At 42.1% G+C, this 25944-nt stretch overlaps 1 protein-coding gene across 3 annotated transcripts; it reads right to left on the bottom strand.

The window, feature by feature from the left end:
• Positions 1-282: 282 nt before the first annotated feature.
• HACD4 (3-hydroxyacyl-CoA dehydratase 4) lies at positions 283-25592 on the bottom strand. Of its 3 annotated transcripts, XM_020790372.3 has the most exons (8): positions 25143-25555; positions 23512-23653; positions 22721-22824; positions 21245-21372; positions 10550-10662; positions 8950-9056; positions 8152-8283; positions 283-2294 (listed from the first exon to the last, which is right to left on the bottom strand). In XM_020790372.3, the coding sequence occupies exons 3-8, from the start codon at positions 22815-22817 to the stop codon at positions 2212-2214; spliced, it is 660 nt and encodes a 219-aa protein (XP_020646031.1). In that variant the 5' UTR covers positions 22818-22824; positions 23512-23653; positions 25143-25555; the 3' UTR covers positions 283-2211. The 3 variants fall into 3 exon arrangements, with proteins under 3 accessions (XP_020646031.1, XP_020646030.1, XP_072848155.1); XM_020790371.3 differs by lacking the exon at positions 23512-23653 and having other exon boundaries at positions 25143-25592; XM_072992054.2 differs by lacking the exon at positions 23512-23653 and having other exon boundaries at positions 8152-8173; positions 8977-9056; positions 25143-25592.
• Between the last annotated feature and the right edge of the window lie 352 nt (positions 25593-25944).

Here is a 25944-nt window from a genome sequence, read left to right as displayed (position 1 = left end):
AATTGGGCATTCGGCCAGAGAATTTGACCAGCACATATCTACCACCTTTGCACTGGGGCAAGTCCCAAGACCTCAGCAGTGCATAGCATAAGCCCTTTGAACAAGTCTGACTGGAAAAGAACACTTTGCACCTACTCAGTACTTAGCAAGTACAGGCACATGAACTTTGTGATTCCTTAGAACTCACCAAAGCTCTGTAGGTAGGACTCTTGAATGATAGCTAGTTTGTGGCCCTCTCCCCTTCTGGATTTAGTCAGACCCTGATGTTCAAGAGATCAGTCCTTTGTAAGGATTTTTATAATTAATTTTTATTAGAAAAACAGACTTTCATTAGAAATCAGTTTACATTGCTTAAGCATTAGCATCAAGAAACATATTCAAAGATCATTGCAGTTAAATAAGATAACTATTTCCCATTGAAAATAATAAACACTAAAAAGTTAAACTAGGGTAGGCTATAGTGGACTAGCCCCCCTCTTCTTCTTTCTCCTTTACTTATACCCTCTCTCCTTCATGCAATCGAAGAACACATGAACCATCACATTCCATTAACCTCCATCAATTTCCATCAGACAGTTTCACATAACCTATCATCCATTTCCTACCCTCCTAGCTCCTCCCTTCTTCTTGGCCTTTCTGGCTGTTAATCAATTAACTTTTAGGGGTCATACCACCTCTCTGCTCTCCTTATTCCCATGCAAGTCCAGGTGTTGTTTATCTCTTCTCTCACAAGCTTGGAATGTTGAGTCTTCCAGGGCCTCTCGATTTGGCCTTCACGATATCTGGATGTTGGCTGTAATGGTCTTCAGGAAAACACTCTCATGGCGCTTAGAAAAACACATTCCAAAGTCCCTCAAATCATCTCTACCCAGAACCTGTCTGACTCCATTTTATATTTCTCTGACTACATATCCCATCATCATGACATGCTTCTTTCTGGCTCATTCTATCAGAGCCTTGGCAGCATCCACAGTAGTCACCTAGTCACAGCCATCAACATTTATCAACCACTACCAGCTGGATGTCAGGCAAAAGTCAGATATCTCCTTTGGAAGAGTAATACTTTCTTCTACCCTGGCGTGACAAACTCCTTCCAGGCAAGGGAGCTTGCTAGTCACCCAGAGTGTGATTCACAGAGGCCACAAAAAACAGGTTACCTACCTGTAACAGTAATTCTTCAAGTGGTCCTCTGTGAAGTCAGACATCCTGCCAATCTTCTCCTCTCTGTCACATCCTCACTCACAGTGGTGGTTGACTTGAACCGAGGGGAGAGCCTTAGCGCCAATGTGCATATAGTGGAGGAGGGGCTATACTAACTTTCTGATCACAGAAGCTCTAGAATGTTCTGATGAGGCTCCATGCATGCATAGATCACCCTAAATGTGAATTCACAGAGGACCACTTGAAGAATTACTGTTACAGGTAGGTAACCTGTCCATATCTTTTTTGATTCTTGAATAGTCACTGTCAGATACCATTTCAGGTAAATGCTCTTCTTTCAGAATGACATTGATACTGAAGTGCAACAAATTGTCTTTCAAGCTGTCTTTAGATTTTCAATTGCATTTATTACAAAGAGAGTCAGAGAGAGAGAGAGAGAGAAGCTTATGTAGTTCATTTTGTGGCAGTACTGTTATCAGCAGAGAGTATGTGAAAAACTCTCAGGAGAGTGGGTGTACCTGTGTGTGTAGGACAGGCTATGAACTCACATTGTGCATGTATAAAATGAACTTCCGTTCTTGTCACTAAAGTATAGAAGGAAAGCTTTTGTGAGGTCTCTTGTATCTGCAAGGACTCACCAGGACCAGGATGACTGCCTTCTTATTTTTCAGCATCTGCCACATCCAGGAACTGCTGGATAGTTCAGTGGTTTACGTGTCTGACTATGAAGCAAGAAGGTGGGAGTTTGATTCCCCAATGTGCCTCCTTGACAAGGGCTGAACTCAATGATCCATAAAGTCCCTTCCAGCTCTGCAGGTGTAAGATTATTATTGTTACCTAACGTCTGTCTTAAAAATTGTAATTCTGCAGCAGGCTCCTGATTCTGCTATGCATAGGCACAGTTCCCATGATCTGTAAGATGGAATCAGGTTCTCAAGAAGGGGCACGGTTTTAAGCTGGAGAGATCAATGTCCCTGGGGATGTTGATTAGTTTTGCAAAGTATGTTCACTAGCAGTAAGTCTTAAGCCATTTTCCTTGTTGCCCAGGAGTTAGCTCCTCTTTGCTTTGCCATGGTTGCTTCCTAGATGTTTTTTCCGTTCCATATGAAGGTGCTGGACAATGAAGTATGCACCTAAGCAAAAAAACATGTTTTAAAAACAAAAATGTTAAAGAATGTAAAAGCAAGAAAACATGGAGCATGCTTCTTCAAGCTCACTACATTTTGGGTTCAGAAAATATGCCAAGGGGTCTCAGGACACCCCCCAGAAGAAAGAAATGGTAAACCACTTCTGAATATTCTCTACCAGGAAAACCCTGAAGAGTCACCGTAAGTCAGAATTGACTTGACAGCACATGATTATTGTTATTTTAGATCAGTAAATTGGCATAAATAATTAAAATTGTGAATCCAACTAATCATAGTGGGCAATCTTCCTTGGTCCAGGGCCCAAATTCTAGTTTAGGATGTGTCACAGGTGCTGCGTTCCAACATTAGATTGGGCCAGGGTTGTAGTGGAGGAACAGGTGCAGAGTGAATGGGACCAAAACAGATTTAGTAGGGTCAGATGTGAATATTACCAGTTTGGATATTTTTCTACCAAGCATACAAACCACAGCTCAGATCTTTTCATATCTAGTCAGGCACAAGTCTCCCAGGGAACAGCTATCAGACATGCAAAACATCACTTTGTTATATGCATATTGTGGTGCTTGACCTTGTTGCCCCTGTTTATTTGGCCCTCCCCACAGGCTCACACCCTTTTCTCTTTTAGCTGCCACCAGGTATTATCCTCCTAATACCGATTATGTATGTAATACACGTGTGCTGCCAAAGCTAAGGTTTATTGAACTTAGGAATCAGAGGTTTGATTAACAAATATTCTTTTATTGTCAAGTAAATCACAAAGGTAAATCACGTAGGAACTGTATCAGGTATTAACAAGGATTTGATTATGTATTTGGTTGCAAGTACTTTTATTCCGAACTATAATGTACTTTTAATCAGCATCTATCTTATAGTACTTATAATTTCATTCCTGCTTGTTCATTATATATATTAATCTTCTCAAATCACTCTCCTAGCTCTCTCTGTTCAATTCCCTAACTCTCTTCTCCTCTCTCCTAAACCCTAACTGCTATTCCACATCCCCAACTGTCTCGTAACTGTCTCTTCAACTCCCCTCTTGGTTCTGCCCCTCCTGTCTTCTCACTGGCTCTTTCCCTTGAGCTTCCAATGATGGACAGGCGTGACGTGGGGTTCCGATACACATGTCTACTCAGCTATAAGTTTCCGTTTAGTAGTTTTCAGGTATGCAAAGCACATGACAGTTCTGAACCTATCCCAGTAAAAGAGCTTTCAGTTCTGTCTGTCTATTAAGAACGACTACATTGGCTATTTACATTGTAGTTTGTGTCAGATTTGGCACAAATAAAATCAAAGCAAACACTAGTTACATCCTAATGTAAAGCTAAGCACAGGGAAACAGTGTTTTTCACAGAGGAATTGTGTCTTTTTGTTCAGCCAGCAGGATGTGGTTTATTTTTCTTTGATTCAGCTGGCATCACTTTTCTCCCCTTGCCTGATCTGATGCAAAGGGGCAGCTGAAGGGTTATCAGTGGTTGTGCTATTACTAGGGATAGGATTTTTGGAATTAACAAACTCTCAATCCCATAATTCAGTGAGCCCCTCCAGATCAAATTATGTGTCTGGGAACCATCAAACCAGCAGGAGGCCAAACAGTCCTCTGTTTTCCATGCCATTCTCATGCCACTTATTCACCCCTTAGAAAAGTGTCCCGCTGTACCATGGAAGTCACAAGGATTACCTGCGGCTTGCAAAGATATATGGTGGGATGAGTTCCAATAGAATCTGCCTTCATAAAAAATGCATGGGACTGGGAGTTTGCTAATTATTACATCATGCTACTCAGTGTGGTGTAGTGGACAGATGGACTAGGACTTCGGAGGTCTGAGTTCAAATCCCCACTCAACCATGAAAACTCACTGGAGGTGTAGAACTGGTAAAGCACTCCTTAAATATCTCACTAACCTTGAAAGCCCTAGTAGGGTCACTATAAGTTGGCTCCAACTTCATGTCACGTAACAACAACAGATATTACATGTTCCTTTCAACTGAGTGCCTGTTGTTGCTTCTCCTCCAAATATTTTCTATTTTTCTATCCAAAATGTTTTCTATTTTTAAAATTACACTTGTCAAAGGTAGTGATATACTCAAGAAAGGTGGAGATACGAAATGTTAGAAAGGGACAGGGTTGTAATCATGGGGGACTTCAATAATCCTCACATCGACTGTGCCAATGCATGCTCAGGTCAAGAAAGAGACTGGGTTTCTTGACATGTTAAATGATTGTGCCTTAGAGCATCTTGTCACGGAACCCACCAGAGGACTGGTGACTCTGGATGTAATATTGTGTGGTACTCAGGACCTGGTTAAGGATGTGAATGTCACTGAACCCCTAGGGAACAGTGACCATGCTGCGATCTCTTTTGCCATGCATGTTTGGGGGAAGAGTGTCAAACAAATTGGACACAAAAACCCATGATTTCTGAAGGGCATACTTCCCTCAGATGACGAAACAAGTTAGAAAGAAGTTGAAAAGTAAAGGTAAAAAGAATCCAATCTCTCCAGAGTGCATGGAGCCTGTTTAAAACAACATGTTCTCTAGACTCACAAAGAGAGTATGGCTTAATAAGAAGCTGACGGCATATACCAAGATCCAGGTCTATAGAACCTGTGTCCTGAGCACACTCCTGTACTACAGCAAGTCCTGGACCCTCTGTGCACGGCAGGAGAGGAAGCTGAACACATTCTATATGTGTTGCCTCTGATGCATTTTTGGTATCACCTGGCAGGACAACGTTCCAAATAGAGTAGTCCTAGAATGAGCTGGAAGTCTTAGCATGTATACATTACTGAAACAGTGATGTCTACATTGACTTGGGCATGTCATGAGAATGGCTGATGGTCAGATTCCAAAAGATCTCCTGTATGGAGAATTAGTGCAGGGAAATCGCCCCAGAGGGAGACCACAGCTGCGATACAAGGAGGTCTGCAAGTGGGATCTGAAGGCCTTAGGAATGGACCTCAACAGATGGGAAACTTTGATATCTGAGTGTTCAGCCTGGAGGCAGGTGGTGCAGCATGGTCTCTCCCAATTTGAAGAGATCCTTGTACAGCAGGCTGAGGCAAATAGGCAGTGCGGAAAGCAGCAAAATCAGGGAGCTGGACAGGGGATAAATTGTATTTCTCTTCAGTGTGGAAGGGATTGTCGCTCTCAAATTTGCCTTCTCAGCCACACTAGACGCTGTTCGAAGTCCTCCATACAGAGCACATTACCATAGTTTCCTGAGACTGAAGGATGCCTACACAGTAGAGGCCCAGCAGAAGTGTATACCGCAAAAAAAGAAGGGCTCAACTAAGTCCACGAGGGTGCCGGCATGGGTAACAACTGGAGTTAGAGAGGCCAAAGGGCAAGGAGGGGTCCTTCTGTAAAAGGAGATCCTTCCCATTTAAGAAGGAACACAAACTCTGGCAAAAGAAATGTAAGAAGATAATAGGGAAGGCAAAGAAAGACTTCGAGGAACGTATGGCCAGCAATATAAAGAGGAATAATAAAAGCTTCTTTAAATATGTTAGAAGCAGGAAACCTGTCAAAGAAGCAGTTGGCCCTCTGGAGGTAGAGGGGAAGTAAAGGGGAGGTAAAGAGGGACTCGGAGATTGCAGAGAAATTAAATGAGTTCCTCGCATCTGTCTTCATGACAGAATACTTTGGGCAGATTCCACTACCCAAATGGCCCCTCTTGATTAATGAATTAAATCAGATACAGGTTAAAAGAGAGGATGTTTTAAACATAATTGCTAAATTGAACATCAATAAGTCACCGGACCCAAATGGCACCCACCCAAGGGTTGTTAAGGAACTGAGCAATAAAGTTGCTGATCTCTTAACTAAAATATAGAACTTGTCCCTTAAAACAGTCACAGTGCCAGAGGACTAGAGGAGAGCACATGTAATGCCAATCTTTTAAAAGGAAAGGAGGGGGGACCCGGGAAACTACAGGACAGTTAGCTTAACGTCTGTTCCAGGGAAGATGGAATAACAAGTGGATATTGTCTATCTGGATTTTCAGAAGGCGTTTGACATGGTCCCTCACCAATGACTGCTGAGAAAACTCCACAGTCAGGGGATGAGAGGGCAGGTCCTCTTATGGACTGAGAATTGTTTGAGAACCAGGAAACAGAGAGTAAGTGTCAAGGGACAATTTTCACAATGGAGAGAGGTGAAGAGCCATGTGCCACAGGGATCTGTCCTGGGACTGGTGCTTTTCAACCAGTTCATAAATTCCTTGGTTGAAAAGTGAGACGGGCAAGTTTATTTATTTATTTATTTATTTATTCCATTTATACCCCGCCTATCTGTTCATCGCAAAACTTTCCTGGATGGTGAAGACCAGAAGGGATTGTGGAGCGCCCCAGAAGGATCTCTCCAAACTGGGAGAATGGTTGGAAAAATGGCAAATGCATTTCAAGATAAGAAAATGTAAAGTAATGCACATTGGGCAAAAAATCAAAACTTTAGTTATTAGCTAAAGGGTTCTGAGCTGTCCGTGATGGATTAGGAAAGAGATTTTGGTGTGCTGTTGGACAGCTTGATGAAAGTGTCAACCCAGTGTGTGGCGGCAGTGAAGAAGACCAATTCCATGCTACGTATCATTAAAAAGGGGACTGAAAATAAATCAGCCAACATTATAATTCCATTGTGCAAAACGATGGTAAGGCCACACCTGGAGTATTGTGGACAGTTCTGGTCACTGCACCTCAAAAAAGACATAGTGGAACTGGAAAAGGTAGCAAAGAGATTACTGGGCTGGGGCACCTCCCTAATGAGGAAAGGTGTTTGGGGGCTCTTTAGTCTAGAGAAAAGTTACCTGAAGGGGGAACATGATTGAGACGTACAAAATTACGTAGGGGATGGGTAAAGTGGATAGAAGGAAACTCTTTTCCCTCTCACGCAATACTAGAACCAGGGGACATCCACTCAAATTGAATGTTGTGAGAGTGAAAACAGACAAAAGAAACTATTTCTTTACCTGACATGTTGTTAGTCTGTGGAACTCCTTGTCATAGGATTATGGCATCTGTCCTAGATGCCTTTAAAAGGGGATTGGACAGAGGAAGCTACCTCAAAATGCCAGGTGCAGGGGAGGGGTATCAGGAGACAGGTATCTGGTTCTCTTGTGTGCTCCCAGAGGCATCTGGTGGGGCCACTTTAAGATGCAGGAAGCTGGACTAGACGGGCCCTTGGCTGATCCAGCAGGATTCTTCTTATGTTCTTACGACATTCTGACTTTCTGTCTGTGTCTGCTCCATGACAGATTTGGTCGGAGTTGGCCCATATCCCCTGTACCTCCTGTCTCAAACCTACCATGTCAACTCTATAACAGGGGTTCTTAATCTTGTGCCCCCAGATGTTCTTAGACTACAGCTCCCAGAAATCCTGGCCAGCACAGCTAGTGATGAAGGCCTCTTGGGGTTTTGGTCCAAGAATATCTGGGGACCCAAGACTGGGAACCACTGCTCTATAAATTATGTGAGCAGACGTGACTGGTGTTTACATACTGCAACCATCACCAAATATTGAGGAGTGCTACAAAGGTAGAATAAATGTGAGGAGACATATTTAGACTAATTCCTCCTGCCAACCGTGACCCAGAGCTTTAAAAAGTTACTTTTCTGGACTTCATCTCCCAGAACCTCCCAGCCAGCATGGCCAGTAGCCATGCTGGTTGGTATACTTGGGAATTGTGCTCAAAAAGCAACCAAACCAAAGTAGACAAACTAAATCAAACCATCCATATTTTTATAACCCCTCTTACTACCCTAGTATAAGACTGGCTGAAGTTCACAGGTTTATTAATTGCAGCAGACCCTTTTCTGTGCTGTATTTCCTATGAAATTATAAACTTACCTGCAAATAATATTGCCATGTATGTTTTTAGTACATAAGGAAAGTAGACAGATACAACCAAGGGAAAGGGAAGCTGGATGGAATAAGTGCCATCAGTTTCAAAGTGAGGCAATGATTCATACACGGCAAAGGCTGGAAAAATAAGGGAATAAAATAAACTTTGAATTAGCAGCTTGTAAGTGAAAAAGTCTAAGTAACCAAAAATGAAAGACTACAACAATGCAATCTAAGCACTTGTATAATTGATAATTAAGGGTACTGTTTGTTAATAGAGCAACCTCTAATGCACCAGCCATGCTGGCCAGGATTTCTGGGAGTCCAAGAACATCTGGGGACTCAAGGTTGGAAAGCACTGCTGTAATGGCAGAAGAGAATACAAGCTTAAGGATCTCACAGCATCACATCAAGCATGATGGAAGGACCTTTTCAACAGGAAATGTTTAAAAAGTCAGTTCAGCCAGAGGTTTTTATTTATGCCACAATTTCCCTTTAAAAAAAAACAAAATATTGAAACAACCCATTTTAATGTGAGTTAAACTTTGAGCCAATCTGAAAAGAACTAAAGTTAGAATGTTTATCAATGTTTCTAATTTTAAGGGCAAAATCTTCTATTTAGAGTTGAGTTTTCCTTTGACTTTGGTTTTAACTCTGCTCAGAATATCTGCTATTTTCTCAGCCTAGGCTTAGAAGTAAACAATCCTCACTTGCATGCCGGCCATAATTTTTTTAAAGATCAGTGTGTAGAGAAAATTGCAGCTTACGATTGCAAGATGACTTGCAACCTCCCATTCCATTTACCTTGAGCCAAAACCGAGAAAGGATACAAAGGAATCCACAGGGAATAATGGATCCAAGTCAGTTGTTGGAAATATATCCCTGTAGCTGCAAGCATGCAAAAAGTGTACCTAGAATGAAAAGGATATGGAAAGAGGGTGAGGCCAGTGTTAAGAGCTGTGCACTGGATTTGGACAAAAGTCAGATTTCAATCAGAACTGGCCTGTTTCAGGGCAATTTATATAAGGTTCTGATTGCACTGGAATGGCAAGATTCAGTTGTGAAGCAGAGCAAATGCACAATCTCGGGCACAAACTGTATCAAACAAGTCAGAAATTGCTTTAAACAGGAGCCTAATATGCAAACCTCCGAAACTAGCCATCTGAAACTGGGAGGAATTGCTTCTTTCTTTAGTGTCTCCAAATTCCATGCACCTCAGTGCACAAATTTAAAAAGCTGTAACTGTTTTGATTTCCCCAAACAAGTCCACACACAGTATTTACAAATTTATACATCAGTTTGGATCCATAAATCAATGAGGCACAAATCCCTCTGGATAAAATTGGGTTATGTTCTAAAGCCCTGAATCGACCTCCAAACCACATTGGGTGACCATGCACAGCTCCAGTAAGCAATCATTTTCAGCCATTTTTCAAACAGGTAAGGGAAAGTTTCTTACATAATTTGATCCATGTGCTAAAAATACCTTAAAAGAATTTCTAGAGTATCCTAGCTAATCTAGTCCCACACCCCAGAATATGCAACTAAGTAACTTGGTGGTCCAAATAAAATGTTATATTCAGAATAATATTCAAATCTCCTGGGCTACCAGCATGTCTATAATAACACCTCCTTTTAGAAGGAAGAGATATCTTCTGTTCTCTCAGGAATCCACAACTGGATTTATTTAGGTTTGGTACACTATAGCGTAGTCTGGGGCAGCGGTTCCCAACTGTGGGTAACCCAGGCATTCTCGGACTGCAGTTCCCAGAAGCCTTCACCACCGGCTCTGTTGGCCAAGATTTCTGGGAGTTGCAGTCCAAGAACACCAGGGTTCTTCAAGGTTGGGAACCACTGCTCTAGGGGATAAAGTGATGGACTAGGACTTAGCAGACCTGGGTTTGATGGGCCTTGGAACTCACTGGAGAGGGTGACACTGATAGAACCACTCCTTAAGTTTCTCATTTACCTTGAAAACACTATAAATCAAATGTGAATTTTGGCATATAATACACATACATCTGCCTGATTCCATGCAGTTCTTATTTGTTTCAGGAATGTTGAGAAACCTGTTCTCTTTAACATTTTTGCTCAACAGTCCTGCCTTGTACACCTCTGGTTGACTCTCAGTGCAGATTATTGATAGAGGCTAGAGCAATGAGTGTAACCAACATGGTTTCGGAGTCTTGCTTTCTCTAATACAGCATGAAAGTGAGTGGGTGGCATGTAGTCTTAAGCTAACAAAGTTGACTAGACCTGGATTGGAATGCCTAGAATATGTACACTCTTGCCTTCTCAGCAGTGTTAGATTGTAACATAGAAAGGCATGCTGAAAATGCAGACAGGGAAGTCAAACAAAAAGGCCTCTAGCTTGGATTGTCAAGGAGACACAATTTGTTCTTACCTGATCACATCCATGAAGCTCCAAAGGAAGAATAAGATACATACAACATATTTCCCTTGAACCTCTTCCTGACTGGCAATCACAACAAATAATATGACAATTCTTTCTGTGATCTAGAAGCAAATGGGAGAGGTGAACTGTCTCAGAACTTTGATTCTCATCCATGCTTCAGGGAAATGGCTACAAGAGAGACAGTTCTAAGTTACAGTAAGGTGAGGTTTGTGTAGCAGGAAATAGTACTGCATTGGAAGCAAAGAGATTCTAGAAGCTGAGGTAGTGTGAGTCTGCTCATACCTGTGGGGATTTCGCTCTTGGGATGAATAGCAGCTCAGTGATTTCCACCAGAAATACGGCATAAAGAAAAGGCTTACCTGTCCTCCCCATGTAATATTTTCTCAGTCCTTTCACCACCAACTGGAACCACAATTTGAATGCATAAACAAAGTACATTGTTTCCACTTAAGTGATAACATAATGTGGGTTAATGAAAGATTGACTTTGGATGTTAAAATAAAACAGGATTTATCTGGATAGAAAGAAGCTGTAGCAAATCTTGGGCACATATCTTCTGCCTTCCTTGTCTCTTTCTCTGGGTGGCATGACCAAGAGGAGGAGGGGAAGCCTTCACTTCCATTTTTTATTAACCACAGTTTTCATTTGGTCTGAACTGGAAAACTGTGGTTAATCTTAGCTATGATTTATTTGAAACAAGCCAATGTCAAACAACAGTTTATGAAATAGCCGATTTCCACTAAGGAGAGTTGGTATTAATTACCAACCTTATATAGTGGAAAATTAACCTGACCTTAGTCTGGAGGCAAGTTCTTCCATCTCGGGTTCACTCTAGACCACACCACCCTCAACAAATGATGTGGAAGGAGCTAGAAATTTATTTCTGATTTCTTTTTTTTTTTTTTTTTTTGAAGTGGGTTTTGGGTGCTAAGTGCGGGACTGAGGAGCAATATTGTCCTTTATTTTAAAAGAGCATCCAGAAACACAATTCTCCTGGCATGTGTATGAAAAATGGGGAGGTGATGATGGTAGAGGTCTCAGGACTCTGCATCCTGTAAAATTGGGTAGGGACCCATACATGATCCACATTTGTTTGACCTTTGAATTGACTTATTATTTATGCAGTCTGGAAATGTGAATTCTCTGTGCTTTTTCCACTCTTAATTTTCTGGACAAAAAGATGGAAGCTTATTCAAAAAGGAAGGTATATCAAGATATTATATTGTATTTCTTAAAAGAAGACCACCAAGGCTGGCCCAAGACATTTTGCTACCTGAGGCAGAGAACCATATGGTGCCCACTTCCTAAACTGTGGACAGAAACTGACTTGAATAGCAATTGGCTCTTCGAGCTGGAAATGGGAGAGCATCCTCTATCACATCTGAGTCAGCAAAATAGTTTGATCTGAAGATAGACAGATGTCCCATTTTGTCCTCCAGCAGAAGATGATAGATGGGAGTCTGCCAGCCTGACCCACAGCCTTTTTTTGCCAAAGACAGTCACCTAACTCTTCTTCATGGTAGAAGCAGCCTGAAAACTACAAGATAAAAAAAGACCTGAAATGTTTTTGTCATAAGGTTTTCTGTTTTTCTCCTTCAAATAAAAAAAGGGAAATCTGTGTTAAGTTCAAATGTAATTTCAGTAAATCACAATGATCGTAATAATATCTGCTAGATATGAAAAGGGAAATGAATGTGTTGGTTTATCAATCAACATTTTTGCTGGAAGGCAGGAGTTCATAAATGACATGACTTCATTAAACAGAAATCTGCATTTTTCATCCATTAGGATTTTCCTCAAATTTCTCAACACATAAAACTGTGGCCTTAAAAAGGAAGACACTATAGTTCAATTGCATCGAGTCATTAGAACTTACTAAAGTGTATTTGGTGACGCATACTCTTACTGAGGTTGAATTTTTGAGCATTTTTAACCAAGTGGTTAAGAATGCTCAACCAAGTGGTTAAGAATCAACACGATTGTGAGGAGAAAATTATTTATTACAATCTGCCAGTTTTTATATTGTCTTAGCAGTTAAAAGTATTGTGTAGTCATTTTGCTACTAACATTGACTACAAAGATACAGTAGGGGTCCATTCCTTTACCAGGAGGTGTCCATGTTTTCAATGACAGCATGGAGCAAACTGGTGTAGATGTTGTTGTCTGAGGTTCAGTGATCTCCAGGTTTCCAAGATTGCTGAATCCTTCCCAGGACATGCACACCTTAGGAGAGACCTTTGAGGGTTCTCTGCACCCTCAAGGGCATGTCTAATGAGTAAACAAATTAGGAGCTTTCTGGTGGCTGCTCCCAAACCATGACTCCCTCTCAAATTAGATCAGGTTGGCCCTCTCTTTGTTTTCTTTAGCTTGAGAGATGTTGCATTTTTTAAGCTTTTCAAATATACTTTCAATTCATTGAAATGATTTTATATTCACTTGTTTTAATATGATAAAATGTTTAACTGCTTTTTAGTGTAACTTACTATTATTATTCAGCTGCATTTGTGTGGTTGTTTTGTTTTCATATTTTGCCAGCTGCCTAGAGTCTTTTTACTGGGAGGAAGGTGGGATTTTAAAAAATAGATGAATGGAGGAAGGAAACATGGCAGGGTCTGCCTCATAGTAATTGGTATGGCCAGAGGCCAGAAGCTAATTGCATTGTACCATCGCTTCGTGTGAATCAGGGAGCAGGGACTGCATCTTTACATTGCCCTTTTTCAAATTGTACAAGTTTCCTTCTACTCACTCTGTAATTGGCAAATGAGTCAGGATGAGGCAGTATTCAGAAAAACTATTTTTTGCACTCAAACTCACAGATTCCTCTCTGCTGGTGAAGGATCTGAGTAGAGATTTTCCCAAGATTCAGGATGAGGTGAATAATTCGAATAGGCCAGGATGAAAGTAATCTTAATATTGACACGAGTAATGTTTCCTTCCCCTGCTGTAGCTGAAGTGGGGCTCCGTGTCTGACTTGGGGGTGTTAGGTGCAGTCTCCTGAGACTGTAGTCCACACAAACAAGGAAACAAAGAGAGCAAACACCACCCTCCCAAAAAGGAAATATGCTACAGCTTCTTCACAGAATTGCACATAAGCAGCAATGCAATGGAGCTAGTCAGATTCTCCCCTTGCATGTTTTCTACCCAGAGACAGAACATGTGTGTAAAGGTACCTGCACCTGAACGAAGAGCTGCCAGTTAATACCTGCATCAAAGAACACTGCATACTATTAGCATGCCCTGTATTATTTCCAGGGTAGATGGGACTCGCCAGCCTTAGAAGGCAGCCCATCTAGGAGAAGGAAAACTCCAATTTCAAACCTCCACTGCCTTCTGGCTATATCCACTGATGGAAAAGGCTTCAGGCAAAATCCGGAGCCGGGATCCCAGAGGCAGTTCATGTCAGTTTGGGAACTCCTGTGATGTCGCTGGAACCAGTAGTATTGGTTCTTGCCTTTCCATTGGACTATTTCAGCGACGTGGAGAGGGGGGATTTGCTGCTTGGGTAACAGCCTATCCTCCATATTATTTTACCCAGGCTTCGTGCTCTGGAGAGGACAGTCCAGCTTCACATACAGCGTTGATACAACATGGGAAGTAGCAGTTACCGGTTATAAGTCTTTGCTCGACTGGCATAGAGCATGACGTCAGGGGCTACTTCTGACAGTGGGAGAGGTCATTGCACCTCACTAGTTAGATACCGCCTGCTTTAAGCTGGGCAGTCCCCAGCCATTAAAGTGCTACCTCGCCACAATCTGTTAACCTCACAGGGTGTGTGGGGTTTAGGGTGAAAGCTGACAAGTAGATAGATAACCTTGCACCATGCAACAATCGTAAGAAAACTTCGGCCCTAAAGTTGGGCACCTGGAATGTTCGGATAATGACCCCTGGCTTTTCTGACGACGGCTTTTCTGACAACCTGCAGGAAATAGACTATGTGCGCAAGACAGCTGTCATCAACATGGAACTGAGTAGACTGCAGATGGACATTGTTGCCCTGCAAGAGACAAGATTGCCAGACTCGGGATCTGTCAAAGAAAAGAACTTCTCATTCTTCTGGCAGGGAAAACCATTGAATGAGACCAGGGAATATGGTGTTGGCTTTGCAGTCAGAAATACTCTGCTGTGATCCATTGTTCCACCTACTGTAGGGAGTGAAAGAATCCTGTCTCTGCAGCTCCACTCATCAGTGGGACCCGTCACCCTCAGTGCATATGCACCAACACTGTTATCCACAACAGAAGTGAAAGACAAATTCTACGATGATCTGGCAGCTACTATCAAAAAAGTCCCTGAGAGAGAGCCACTGTTCATTCTCAGAGACTTTAATGCTAGAGTTGGTTCTGAACACAATTCTTGGCCAACTTATCTAGGCTGTTTTGGGATCGGGAAGATGAACAAAAATGGCCAACACTTGCTGGAGTTTTGCTGTTATTATGGTCTTTGTGTCAGCAACACATTCTTCAACACGAAGCTTCAACACAGAGTTTCCTGCAGACATCCATAATCCAAGCATTGGCATCAGCTCGATTTGATCCTCACTAGATGTTCTAGCCTTCCTAGTATTACGATCACACTCAGTTACCAGAGTGCTGATTGTGATACTGATCACTCCCTGGTGTGTAGTAGAGTAAAACTGTGAACAAAGAGATTGTATCATAGGAAAAAGGAAGGAAGACCACGTATTGACATCAGCAAGACTCACAATCAAAGAAAAGTGGAGGAATTTGCCCAAGCGCTTGAGGAAACTCTTCCAGGCCTGGCTGATGCAAATGCACCTGAACGATGGGAACATTTCAAGAATGTTGTATCCACCGCCTTGTCCACATTTGACAAGAAAACCAAAAAGACGGCCAAGTGGTTTGAAGCCATTCAGAGGAGTTGATGCCAGCCATCGAGGATAAGAGGAGAGCTCTAGCAGCATACAAAGCCTGTCCTAGTGAGTACAACTTGCAGGCTCTTCAAGCAGCCAAGTCCAACAGGCTGCCAGGAGATGTTCCAACGATTGTTGGCTTCAGCTCTGCTCTCAGATACAAATAGCAGCGGACACAGACAACATCAAAGGAATGTATGACGGTATCAAGCAGGCTTTAGATCCAATACAGAGGAAATCTGCTCTCTTGAAGGCTGCTACAGGCGTGATCATCCAGGACCGAGCACAGCAGATGGACCACTTGGTGCAGCACTACTCTGACAGAATGTAGTAACCAAAGAAGCATTAAATAACATTGAGTGCCTGCCTGTCTTGGAAGAGTTGAACAGCGAACCAACTTTAGCAGAAATAAAAGCGGCCTTGGATTCCCTCGCCTCCGGCAAGGCACCTGGAAAGGATAACATCCTTGTTAGCTGAATTGCTATAAAGAGATCATCACCACTGAACTGTATGAAGTCTTTCAACTTTGCTAGAGGGAAGGTGGAGTACAGGACATGAAGGATGCAAACATCATCACACTGTATAAGAAGAAAGGAGACAGGGGTGACTGCAATAACTACTGTGGCATCTCTCTTCTCAGCATTGTAGGGAAGCTGCTTGTCCGTGTTGTACTGAAGAGACTCCAGGTGCTTGCAGACAGTGTCTATCCAGAATTACAGTGTGGATTTCGAGCTAATAGGTCCATAACTGACATGGTATTCTCCCTCAGACAGTTGCAGAAGAAATGTAGGGAACAACAACAGCCACTTTGATTTGGTTAGCAGGGATGGCCTTTTTTAAAATACTTCCCAAGGCTAAATGTCCACCTTGACTCCTTAGCATCATCAGGTCCTTTCATGAGGGAATGAAGGGCACTGTAGTTTTTGATGGCTCAACATCAGATCCCTTTGACATCCAAAGTGGAGTGAAACAGGGCTGTGTCCTCACACCAATCCTTTTTGGGATCTTTTTTGCTGTCATGCTGAAGCACGCCTTTGGAACTGCAACAGATGGTGCCTATCTCCAGATTAGATCAGATGGAAAGCTCTTTAATCTCTCTAGATTGAGAGCAAAGACCAAAGTCCAACTGAAATGCATGCGGGACTTCCTCTTCGCCGATGATACAGCCATTGTTGCCCACTCTGCTGAAGACCTCCAACAACTCATGAATTGTTTTAGCAAGGCCTGTCTAGACTTTAGACTAACAATCAGCCTGAAGGAAACACAAGTAATGGGCAAGGGTGTGGACTCACCTCTATTACCATCTCCACGCAAGAATTGGAGGTTGTTCATGACTTTGTGTACCTTGGCTCAACGATCTCTGACACTCTCTCCCTAGATGTCGAGCTGGATAAACGCATTGGCAAAGCAGCTACCACGTTCTTTAGACTCACAAAGAGAGTATGGCTCAATAAGAAGCTGACGGCATATACCAAGATCCAGGTCTGTAGAGCCTGTGTCCTGAGCACACTCCTGTACTGCAATGAGTCCTGGACCCTTTGTGCATAGCAGGAGAGGAAGCTGAACACCTTCCATATGCGTTTTCTCCCACACATTTTTAGTATCACCTGCCAGGACAAAGTTCCAAATAGAGTAGTCCTAGATCGAGCTGGAACTTTTAGCATGTGTATGCTACTGAAACAGTGATGTCTACGTTGGGTTGGGCATGAGAATGGCTGATGGTCGAATTCTAAAAGATCTCCAGTATGGAGAATTAGTGCAGGGAAAGCGCCCCAGAGGGAGACCACAGCTGCGATACAAGGATATCTGCAAGAGGGATCTGAAGGCCTTAGGAATGGACGTCAACAGATGGGAAACTTTGTCATCTGAGCGTTCAGCCTGGAGGCAGGTGGTGCATCATGGCCTCTCCCATTTTGAAGAGACCCTTGTCCAGCAGGCCGAGGCCAAGAGGCAGTCCCGAAAGCAGCAAAATCAGGGAGATGGACAGGGGACAGATTGTATTTGTCTTCAGTGTGGAAGGGATTGTCACTCTCAAATTTGCCTTCTCAGCCACACTAGACGCTGTTCGAAGTCCTCCATATAGAGCATGTTACCATAGTCTCTCGAGACTGAAGGATGCCTAATCAGATTATTTCCAATAGCCATTGGAACGTAACTCCTGCCTAGTGTCATCCTCTCGTGCTAGGACAAGGAACTGCAAAATTGTCCACAGGGGGACAAGATACTTTGTGGTGCTCTCTGGAAGAGTTCTCACTCTGGTAATAGTAATTTCTACATAAATGATCCCTTTAGAAAAAACATCAACAGCTGCTTTGTTGCAGATGCATGTACCAGTCTGGTTGAAGAATGGGAAGAAAGCACTAGGAAAGGTGGCTGTCCTCTACAGTGTGTTAGCCTGGTTGTTGTTTTTGTTCCTTTGTTTGTCCAGCTTGCAGAGCTGAGAAGTAATGCATTTACAGGTCATGAAGTTATCTACAACCTAGCTGAGGATATGAAGATGCTCACTTAGCAAAATAATGCAATGGCCCAAACTCCTCCTTAAGGTCCACTGATTCATATGGGCCTACTCTAAGTGCAACTTAAATTAGCATAGTAATGCCTTCAGTTAAAAGGATTGTCTGGCCTAATTATGAATACTGGAGAGATGACAGTCCCAAGTGCTTTTGGGACCTGCCTCCATATAAACCTGGGGCAGAGAGATTATTTCCTTCCCTTACTCACCATGATGTGCCAAGGTGACAAAAGCAAGAAGGAAAGGAAGTCAAGATTACTCACAAACCCTCTTGCTTAGTTCTAATTTTGGTTCAGGACTTGGGCATGTAAAAATCATTAGGTAAAATGAAGCTTAGGCTTCCTATCTCAAAATGAGTCTTGTAAGCAAATTCACAGCAAACTGAAGAGACAGAGTTTGGATTGACAAAAGGAATGAAAGAACAGATTCTGTTAAGTTTTCTCAGATTCTTTGAATTTGCATTTGGTTTTCATTTCACTATGAAAGGATTTCTTTGGTCAAAACTAAATTTAAATCCAAAAGTCCATGCCCTTTCTTCTGAAACCAGAGATCAGACGATGGAACCCATGCAATCATTTTATGAAAGGTGCACAAGTGGCTTTCATTTTTCATTCATGATCTAGTGCTGCAAGATCAATATGGAATTTCCTCCAAACACTGAAGCTACCACAATATGCCACTACCCAATCTCTAAGGAACAATGCAGGTTTCTGTGATATCATCTTGTGGCTTAAAATTACTGCATGAAACAATGGAAGTCACATCTGTTTAAGACCAAACATACTGTCTGTTTCCAAATCACAATTTGTTCAGGACACAGATATACTGTGTTTTCTCCTGCCCTGTCTGCTAAGATTACAAATGAAATTCAAATGCTGCATGTCCTACATTACATTTTTAACAGGGATGGGAAAGAAACAAATGTATTGTACACATGTTTATACAACACTTTGTAAAAAAAAAAGGAGCCTGTTTGAAACAAATTGTAATAGTAGACAAATAATGAGATGACGATGATAGAACAGTAAATTGAAATATAATGTCTGCAGTTCAATAAATTGTGAATAGCTACCATTCTATCACACCTCTACAGAAAGAAATGCCACAGCAAACAGCCACAAAACACCACTGCCAATGTTGTTTAAATGTTGTGACTCTCTAGCCTCAAGCTCCAGTCAAAAGTAGAGAACACCAGTATTTCTCTTTTTACAGCCCACTCCTTACTGTTGACACTTTCTGCTTCAAAACAAAATGCATTTACCATTTTCTTTACATATATATCTTCACACAGGCATCGTACACATATCAATTAGTGAACAAGTCTTAGGGCCTGTCCAGATGGACATATAGTTTGATACATGGATCACTGTTGGTATGGTTTGTTTCAAACCAAATGACAGGCCCACACTTAAATTGACTGTTCTCAGATTGATTGATCCTGCCCCTTTAAGAGCTGTCATGCACCTTTCCGGTACATTGCCATGGCATGTATTCTTTTTGGTTCAGAGTGATTCTAAGTACTGTAGCTCACTGTGTAGCCTATCTGGTTGAGTAACACCCAAACAGCACTGTGGGCAGTGTTATCTGAGGTGACAACTCTGTGACGTAATGGGTAGTTCCCTACCTAAAAGGGAAGGCAAAGAAACTCCCTCATCTATTTTCATCTTCCTTTTTTGGGGTAGTATCTCCTTAACGGATGCAATGCAATTCTAATACTATGCTAGACTGAACCATTGCTCTTTTGATTTAAAACTGACTTTAATTAACAACATGAAAAGGAAAGCTACTGTGGCTGGCTGAATGACATCTACAAGAAAAGGAGGGAAATGGGGCTATGTGGGCACCACCCCCATGAGGTCCGCCTACAAGGCAGCACAGCCACAGCAGAGCCCCAACTGAGGAGAAAGATGGGGAAAATGGAGGATTCCCTCCCTTCCATTTCCCCAAATTGCACCCCAACATTTCCCCTCATGCTAGTACCACTGCCATGAGCTTGCCCCACTGCCACCATCCACTGCTGCTCTTTACTGGCAAGTAAACTGGGTGAACTTACTCAAGAATATACTTAGTCATGTGTAAACTGGAACTCAAAGACATTTGTGGATGCTTCTCTGAGGAGAATAAACATCTCCACTGTGAATGGAAGGACTGCTCAAGTGAGAGACAGATCAGACTGAATTCAGGCAATTCTCTATATTTTCAATGCATATTTTAAACCATGGTTGAGGTGAGGGACACTGTAAACCAGAAAGTCTTGTGTGATCTCCCTTGTGTTTAAGAGAACTAATCTATTCTAAATATTTTCCTAAAAGGTCAACAATTGTTCAGGCTTGTGGAATGCTGATTCTATCACTGCTCCTGCAGGCTTGAACAAAAGACGAACAATCCCAAAACAGATTCTTAGAAGAGTGTCAAATCTGCACTTGCAGTGTTTCGTCCACACCTTCTGTCATAAACTGGTCTTAATATATGAATTTGGGAGAATCTCCTGCCCAATAATCTCTGTTGTGGCAACTGTTTGCTTACTATTCCAGTACATATGCAGCTCCAGCTTCCACTGTGGCACAGGATTTGTTTCTTTTTCCTCTGAAACATATCCTTGCTGCAGCCAGTTCTCCACAGAAGGAAAAGCTGGGAAGCATTAAACAGAAAAGTCACTGATCTCAGATTGGTAGCGTATCCTTACTTAGAGTGCCTCTCATGATATGGATATTACTAACATATGTTCTCAGCAGGTGCACAGTTTAACTGTGACAAATGAGCATCTTTTAAATGTAAAGCTGAGTTATTTATGCACCAAGTGCTCACATTTTGGCAGGAAATACTCAACTCTTCTCTTCAGATGTTACAGTTGTGATTCCTGTCCAAAGCCTACTCCGATGATTCCGTCCAAATTTTGATGTTGATAAATCTGCATAGCCATTTATTCCTTTATCTTTAATTTATTCTCACCAATAAAGAATGACCAAAAAACCTAATTCATATATCTTAGGCTCAAAACTGCATGCCTGTACCATCCCATGATGAGTTGCATATGCCAAGGTCACATCCCTGTTCAAGACTACAGAGAAAAATTTAAGAATATCATCTCAGGTCATCACATGATGGATGAACCATTAGGCACAAACTACATCTGCAGGTAATGTCACAAAGTCCAGGATATATACTTTGATGGTCCAGATTTACTGTGGGATTTAATCAATCAAACAAGCCACAGCAGTAACAAAAAACAGACCAAATTGCTTGCAATCTAAATATTAAGCCCAAGTACTCTTTTGTGCTCCGATTGTATACCCCATACCTGTAGAAGCCTTGGAAGGAAACGGTCTTCCTCAATACCGAGATGAATATGAAAGAGCTCCAGGATCGATGCCAACTGGCAAATACTCATCACCAGTCCAATGGAATAGAAGGTATCAACAACAGAATCTTCAGCCACAGAAAGGAAGGAAAACATTGTCTTAGAATTCAGTCACCCTCTCTTTGTTACCACAGTTCCTTTGCACTGGCCACCAAGAGACCAGGAAGTTGGCAATAAGAAGTGGATGAAGTGCAGTACTCCAGATGCTCTTGGACTGCAATTCTCGTCCGTCCCAGCTAGCATAGTGTATAATGAGGCATGCTGGGAGTTGCACTCCAACACCATCTAGAAAGGCCTCCCCTCCCCACATAGTACACTGGGATCCTGAACAGAGGCCGCCACCACCACCACAATAATATTTTCCTTCAGGTCCCACTTGGGTACTTCATTTCACAGCTGTTATGTTCCAATACCTGCAGCCTTAGAGTGATGCTGCCTCTTCAAGTAAGTGAAAGCTGAGTTTTACTTGAGGCATGAGTACTGATGGGATGGTGGGTGTTTCTTTAACAAGCAACAGCGAAATGTCCTTTGTCCCAAGCCATTCCTTGAAATGTTCTCATTTTCCAGACAGCAGGACTGAAACTTTGTTTAACAGGGTGAAGAGTTGGGTTTGTTTGTTTTAAAAAAGCATTTTGCCTTTTGTTTCTTTAAGATGTGAAATGGCATTGCAATGGAATAGCCATTCCCAATGCATTTGTTCTTATACCTACATAATACCCTCTACACAAAAGACTTCAAAGGACTTTCACCATGTAAACATGGCATTAAGCTTCCCACGAGCCAGGAAATGTATACATGTTTTGGCAACACTTTAAACTAGGAGCAGACACCAAATCTGGATAAATTACATATTCCAAGCTGAATCTGTATGGGAGCTGGGTAGAAGGAGAACTAACAGGTTTCCCTCCAGGGAAAAGCCAGCCGAACTTACAAACTGATTTGGATCCAGTGCATAAATCAAATTAGTCAGGATGCAATTTACTTCAGCCTACAAGTTTCCTTTGAACGAAACTTCAGAGATGCCCATCTGAAATTTGGCAGGTTTACTCACCTCTTTAGGATCTAGGATTTCTCCAAATTTCAGGTATATCGATGCGAAAAAGTCATAGTCATTTTTGCTTTGTAAAGTCATTGGCTTTACAGAGTTCAATCCAGAGCACACATTAACTTGGATGGACCACAAATCACCGTGGTCTGAATCAGGATCTATTCAGAAGCCCTGAGGTAGCTAACACACCAAATGGGGTTACCTGTGTGTAGCCCTCACTTAGGTTTTGCTCAGGATTGCTCAGTTTCTATTTCCATAGAAATACCACAGCTACTGGGACCAAATAACATTACAAAGTAGCTTTTAATTTATTCCTGAAGTTTATAAAAATGGCGTGAAAGATGTAAGAAAATAGGACATAGCTGTACCTTCCCCAAAAGACAGGAACCTGATAATGATGTTGGTAAATATCCAGGAATGTCCACAGAACTGTATCAAATAATAGCTGAAGATGTAGGCATTCATGGTGTAACTGCAAAGGCAAAAATCAGGAATTCAAAAAAGAGAAGCCTGACCAGAATTATAGTAACAAAGGGCAATTTGACAATAGTCTATACCTAGGGTACTCTATAGATTAGGTAACATTTTACTTCTAAAGGTTTTAAAACATGATCACGTATCAGTGGTTCTATATGAACACTTCCATATAAAAAGGCACAATTATGCTGATGGTTTAGAACATACTCTATTGCAAACTCTAGTTTCACTTGATGGACCTGATCCAGAGTGCTATGGCTGCAGAAGGATCCCATTGCCTATTTTCCCTGATAAAGGGATGTGCAAGAAATGAGATCATACCATAGTTCTTCATGTTGTTATTATTTAACCTATGTGTTTCCCTTTAAGATATTAGTGAAGGAATGCTATTTTGTTTTTGCTGATGAGTTCTGTGTTTGCAAAAAACAAAAAAACAAAAACAGCTGTGTTATCTTGGCTTTTTAATGTTTAGGCCTTACTCTGTGGTAACAGTGGTCAGGGGGCAGTACTCAAAATAAATAAGCCTAAAAATGAACATACAAAGTTACCTATGATGTCACTATAAGCTAGACAGACTGAAATAGCATTTTCATATTTCAGTCTTCTTTAGGGAAAAGACATAAGGGAGCATTTATAATACAGTACTGACATCAAAATTAAAAAGGCCTAGTCCTGGACATACCTGATGTATCCTGAGTATCTTAATAGTGTAACTTAATAGTTGTTGCTTTAACTTCATTTAAACTATATGGTAGGTACAGGAAAATCTGTGAATTTCTTCTTTTCCACCTTCAGTTTTTCTAAAACCTCAATTTCTTTCCATCCTGAATACAAAGATATCTATGAATTTTGGTAAAACCTTCAAAAATGAACAGACACACAATTCTCTCTCCTTTGTGCTGGCCAAGTTTAATAAGTAGAGCTATTTTGTTCCTTTTTGCCTTATAGGTGAGAAGACTCTCAGAGAGAAGGTGTGATAGAAATTTTATTTCGGTACTAACATGTTTGTATACATGGGTATTCAGCCTCAATGTTTTAAGAATTTACTCAAAGTCCTGGATCTGAATCCCTCTGTTTTGTTTTCTCTTTATGTTTGATTTTTGGGGAAAAAAACAAAACACAACCCTCCAGGGTTTTGTCTATCTTCACAGAAGTCTAACTTGACCTCACTCATCAGTGATCTATGGCAACCTTTATGAACCTTGTCGAACAGTTTTTTTTCTCATGTACCCAGTTTTTAAATACTGTAAAGGGATTTGCTTACAGCACACATTCTACAAAGTATAGACAGTATGCATGTATTGAAGTTAACTGTGAAGGTTCCTTTCTGAAGCCAGAGCATGTTTCTGCATATGACATTTGCAGCAGAGAAATTGGTATACTATGCTATGTAGGATTAGGCATCCTTCAGTCTCGAGAGACTATGGTAACGTGCTCTGTATGGAGGACTTATGCTATGTATGCAGTTAAGTATTGCACACCACTGGCCTTTATAATGTGTGCATGCCTCAGGTAAATTTTCTCAGGTGCAACTCCGCATTAGCACCAGTTATGATGTCACCACCAGCAGCAAGTCGTCAACTGATTAAAGGCTTCCTTTGGGGTTTTTGGGGTGCATGTGACTTTGTTGTACTCTGTTCAAGTCATGTGCACCCACAAATTGCCTTTAATCAACTGCAGTTTGCCACTGCTGCTATTGTTATCATCCCAATTGCACTCATGGAGCCATGCAACAGGCGCACGCACGCACACACACACGCACGCACGCACACAGAGGGGATAGGACGCAAAGACTTAAAAAAGGTTTGCTGCTCCACTCAGACTGCCATCCATTTATCTGCTCTCCCTTCTTGGAGCCATCCTTGTTTTGCATTGTGGCATGACAGGGCTGGCCACACAGGAAGCTCCAGCTGAAACATGCGCCTTCACCGACATACTTTCTTTGAACGTAAGATACAGTGCCTGGGGCGGGGAGACAGGAAACCTCAAAAATTCTACCCTGATCTAGCTGGAGTAAGGAGTGGGACAAGGGAGTAGAAACTCAGCTCTACCAACAAGCCATCCTGATCTTCTCAGAGCAGCCACCCCTGGGAGATTTTCTTTAGGTCAGGGCAAAAAGTAGACGAAACCATGGTTCTCCGAAACCAGAAAAGAGGATGTAGCTTTTCTGCACGAGAGCAGTTTGTTGAAAGAAAAACCTCCATCTGGTAGGTCGGGCAGCCTCTGTCTTCCCCACCAAAGCAAGAGGACGGCGGTGGAGATTCCCCCTCCCCCGCGGATTGCTCGCCAGCCACGCCACTTGGTGGCCCTTACCTTGGCTCAGAAGTTCCTGCTCCCGCAGCTGGAAGTGGGCTGGGCGCTCGGCGCTCGCGCTCGCGCTCGCGCTCTCTCTCTCTCTCTCTCTCTCTCTCTCTCTCTCTGTGTCCCTCTTCCTCAAGGCTGCAGCAACTGGGCGGGGTGCTGAGAAAGCTCTCCTCCTTTCCTCTTTAGTTCTGCCCTTCCCTTTCCCCTCCGCCGTGCTGCACCAACGTTGCAAAGACTATGTGCAGCTTTCCTCCGTAGCGGTTAGAGGAAAGCCCCGGCGCCTTTAACTGTGTCCAGCTGCAGTTATCAACCCTGTCCCTCATGCTGTCTCCAGCGGTGCTTTGCAGAATTTGGAGAAAGGCTCTGGTCGTGGCAGCCTTTTCGAAGGAGAGATCAAGAGGCGTCGTAAAATTCCACAGGAGAGGCAGACTGTGTCGTATTCGCAACCGATCTTTAAAGCGCTTTTATTTGTTGAACAGAGCTTAAAAGTAGTGCGTTACGAGTTAATAGCTACATGTAAGAAGCTACTTTTTGGATCATATGGGTGTCGTGAATATATGTTTCAAAAGCAATGTAGTGACTGCAAGCAAAGTTACTTTACTAGTGTAAAAGGTAATGTTCTTGGTTGGGTCCAACACCCACAGGTTATATGGATTTTTTTTTTAAAAAAAAAAATGATGGCAAGAACTTTTCTTGCTAAAAAGATCTCTCAGCAACCCTAATGTTTTTTTTAAAGTAATAGAAAAGTAACCAACAGCACAAGAAGCAAAGAACAAGTTACTTTCTAAAAATTCCAAAGAGCAACAACATG

This window comes from Pogona vitticeps, chromosome 2 (genome assembly GCF_051106095.1).
Source record: "Pogona vitticeps strain Pit_001003342236 chromosome 2, PviZW2.1, whole genome shotgun sequence".
NCBI classification, from domain to species: Eukaryota; Metazoa; Chordata; class Lepidosauria; order Squamata; family Agamidae; genus Pogona; species Pogona vitticeps.
Note: the sequence above shows the minus strand (reverse complement) of the source record. Positions and strands in the feature narration are given on the sequence as shown.

Excerpts from the sequence above, each read along its gene's own strand:
- HACD4 (XM_020790371.3), bottom strand. The coding sequence starts at position 22,817 with ATGAATGCCTACATCTTCAGCTATTATTTGATACAGTTCTGTGGACAT. Across the intron at positions 10,663-21,244 it reads TCCTTCCAAGGCTTCTACAG|ATCACAGAAAGAATTGTCAT; the intron begins GTATGGGGTATA and ends ATTTGCTTCTAG. Across the intron at positions 2,295-8,151 it reads CATGGCAATATTATTTGCAG|GTGCATACTTCATTGTCCAG; the intron begins GTAAGTTTATAA and ends TTTTTTGCTTAG.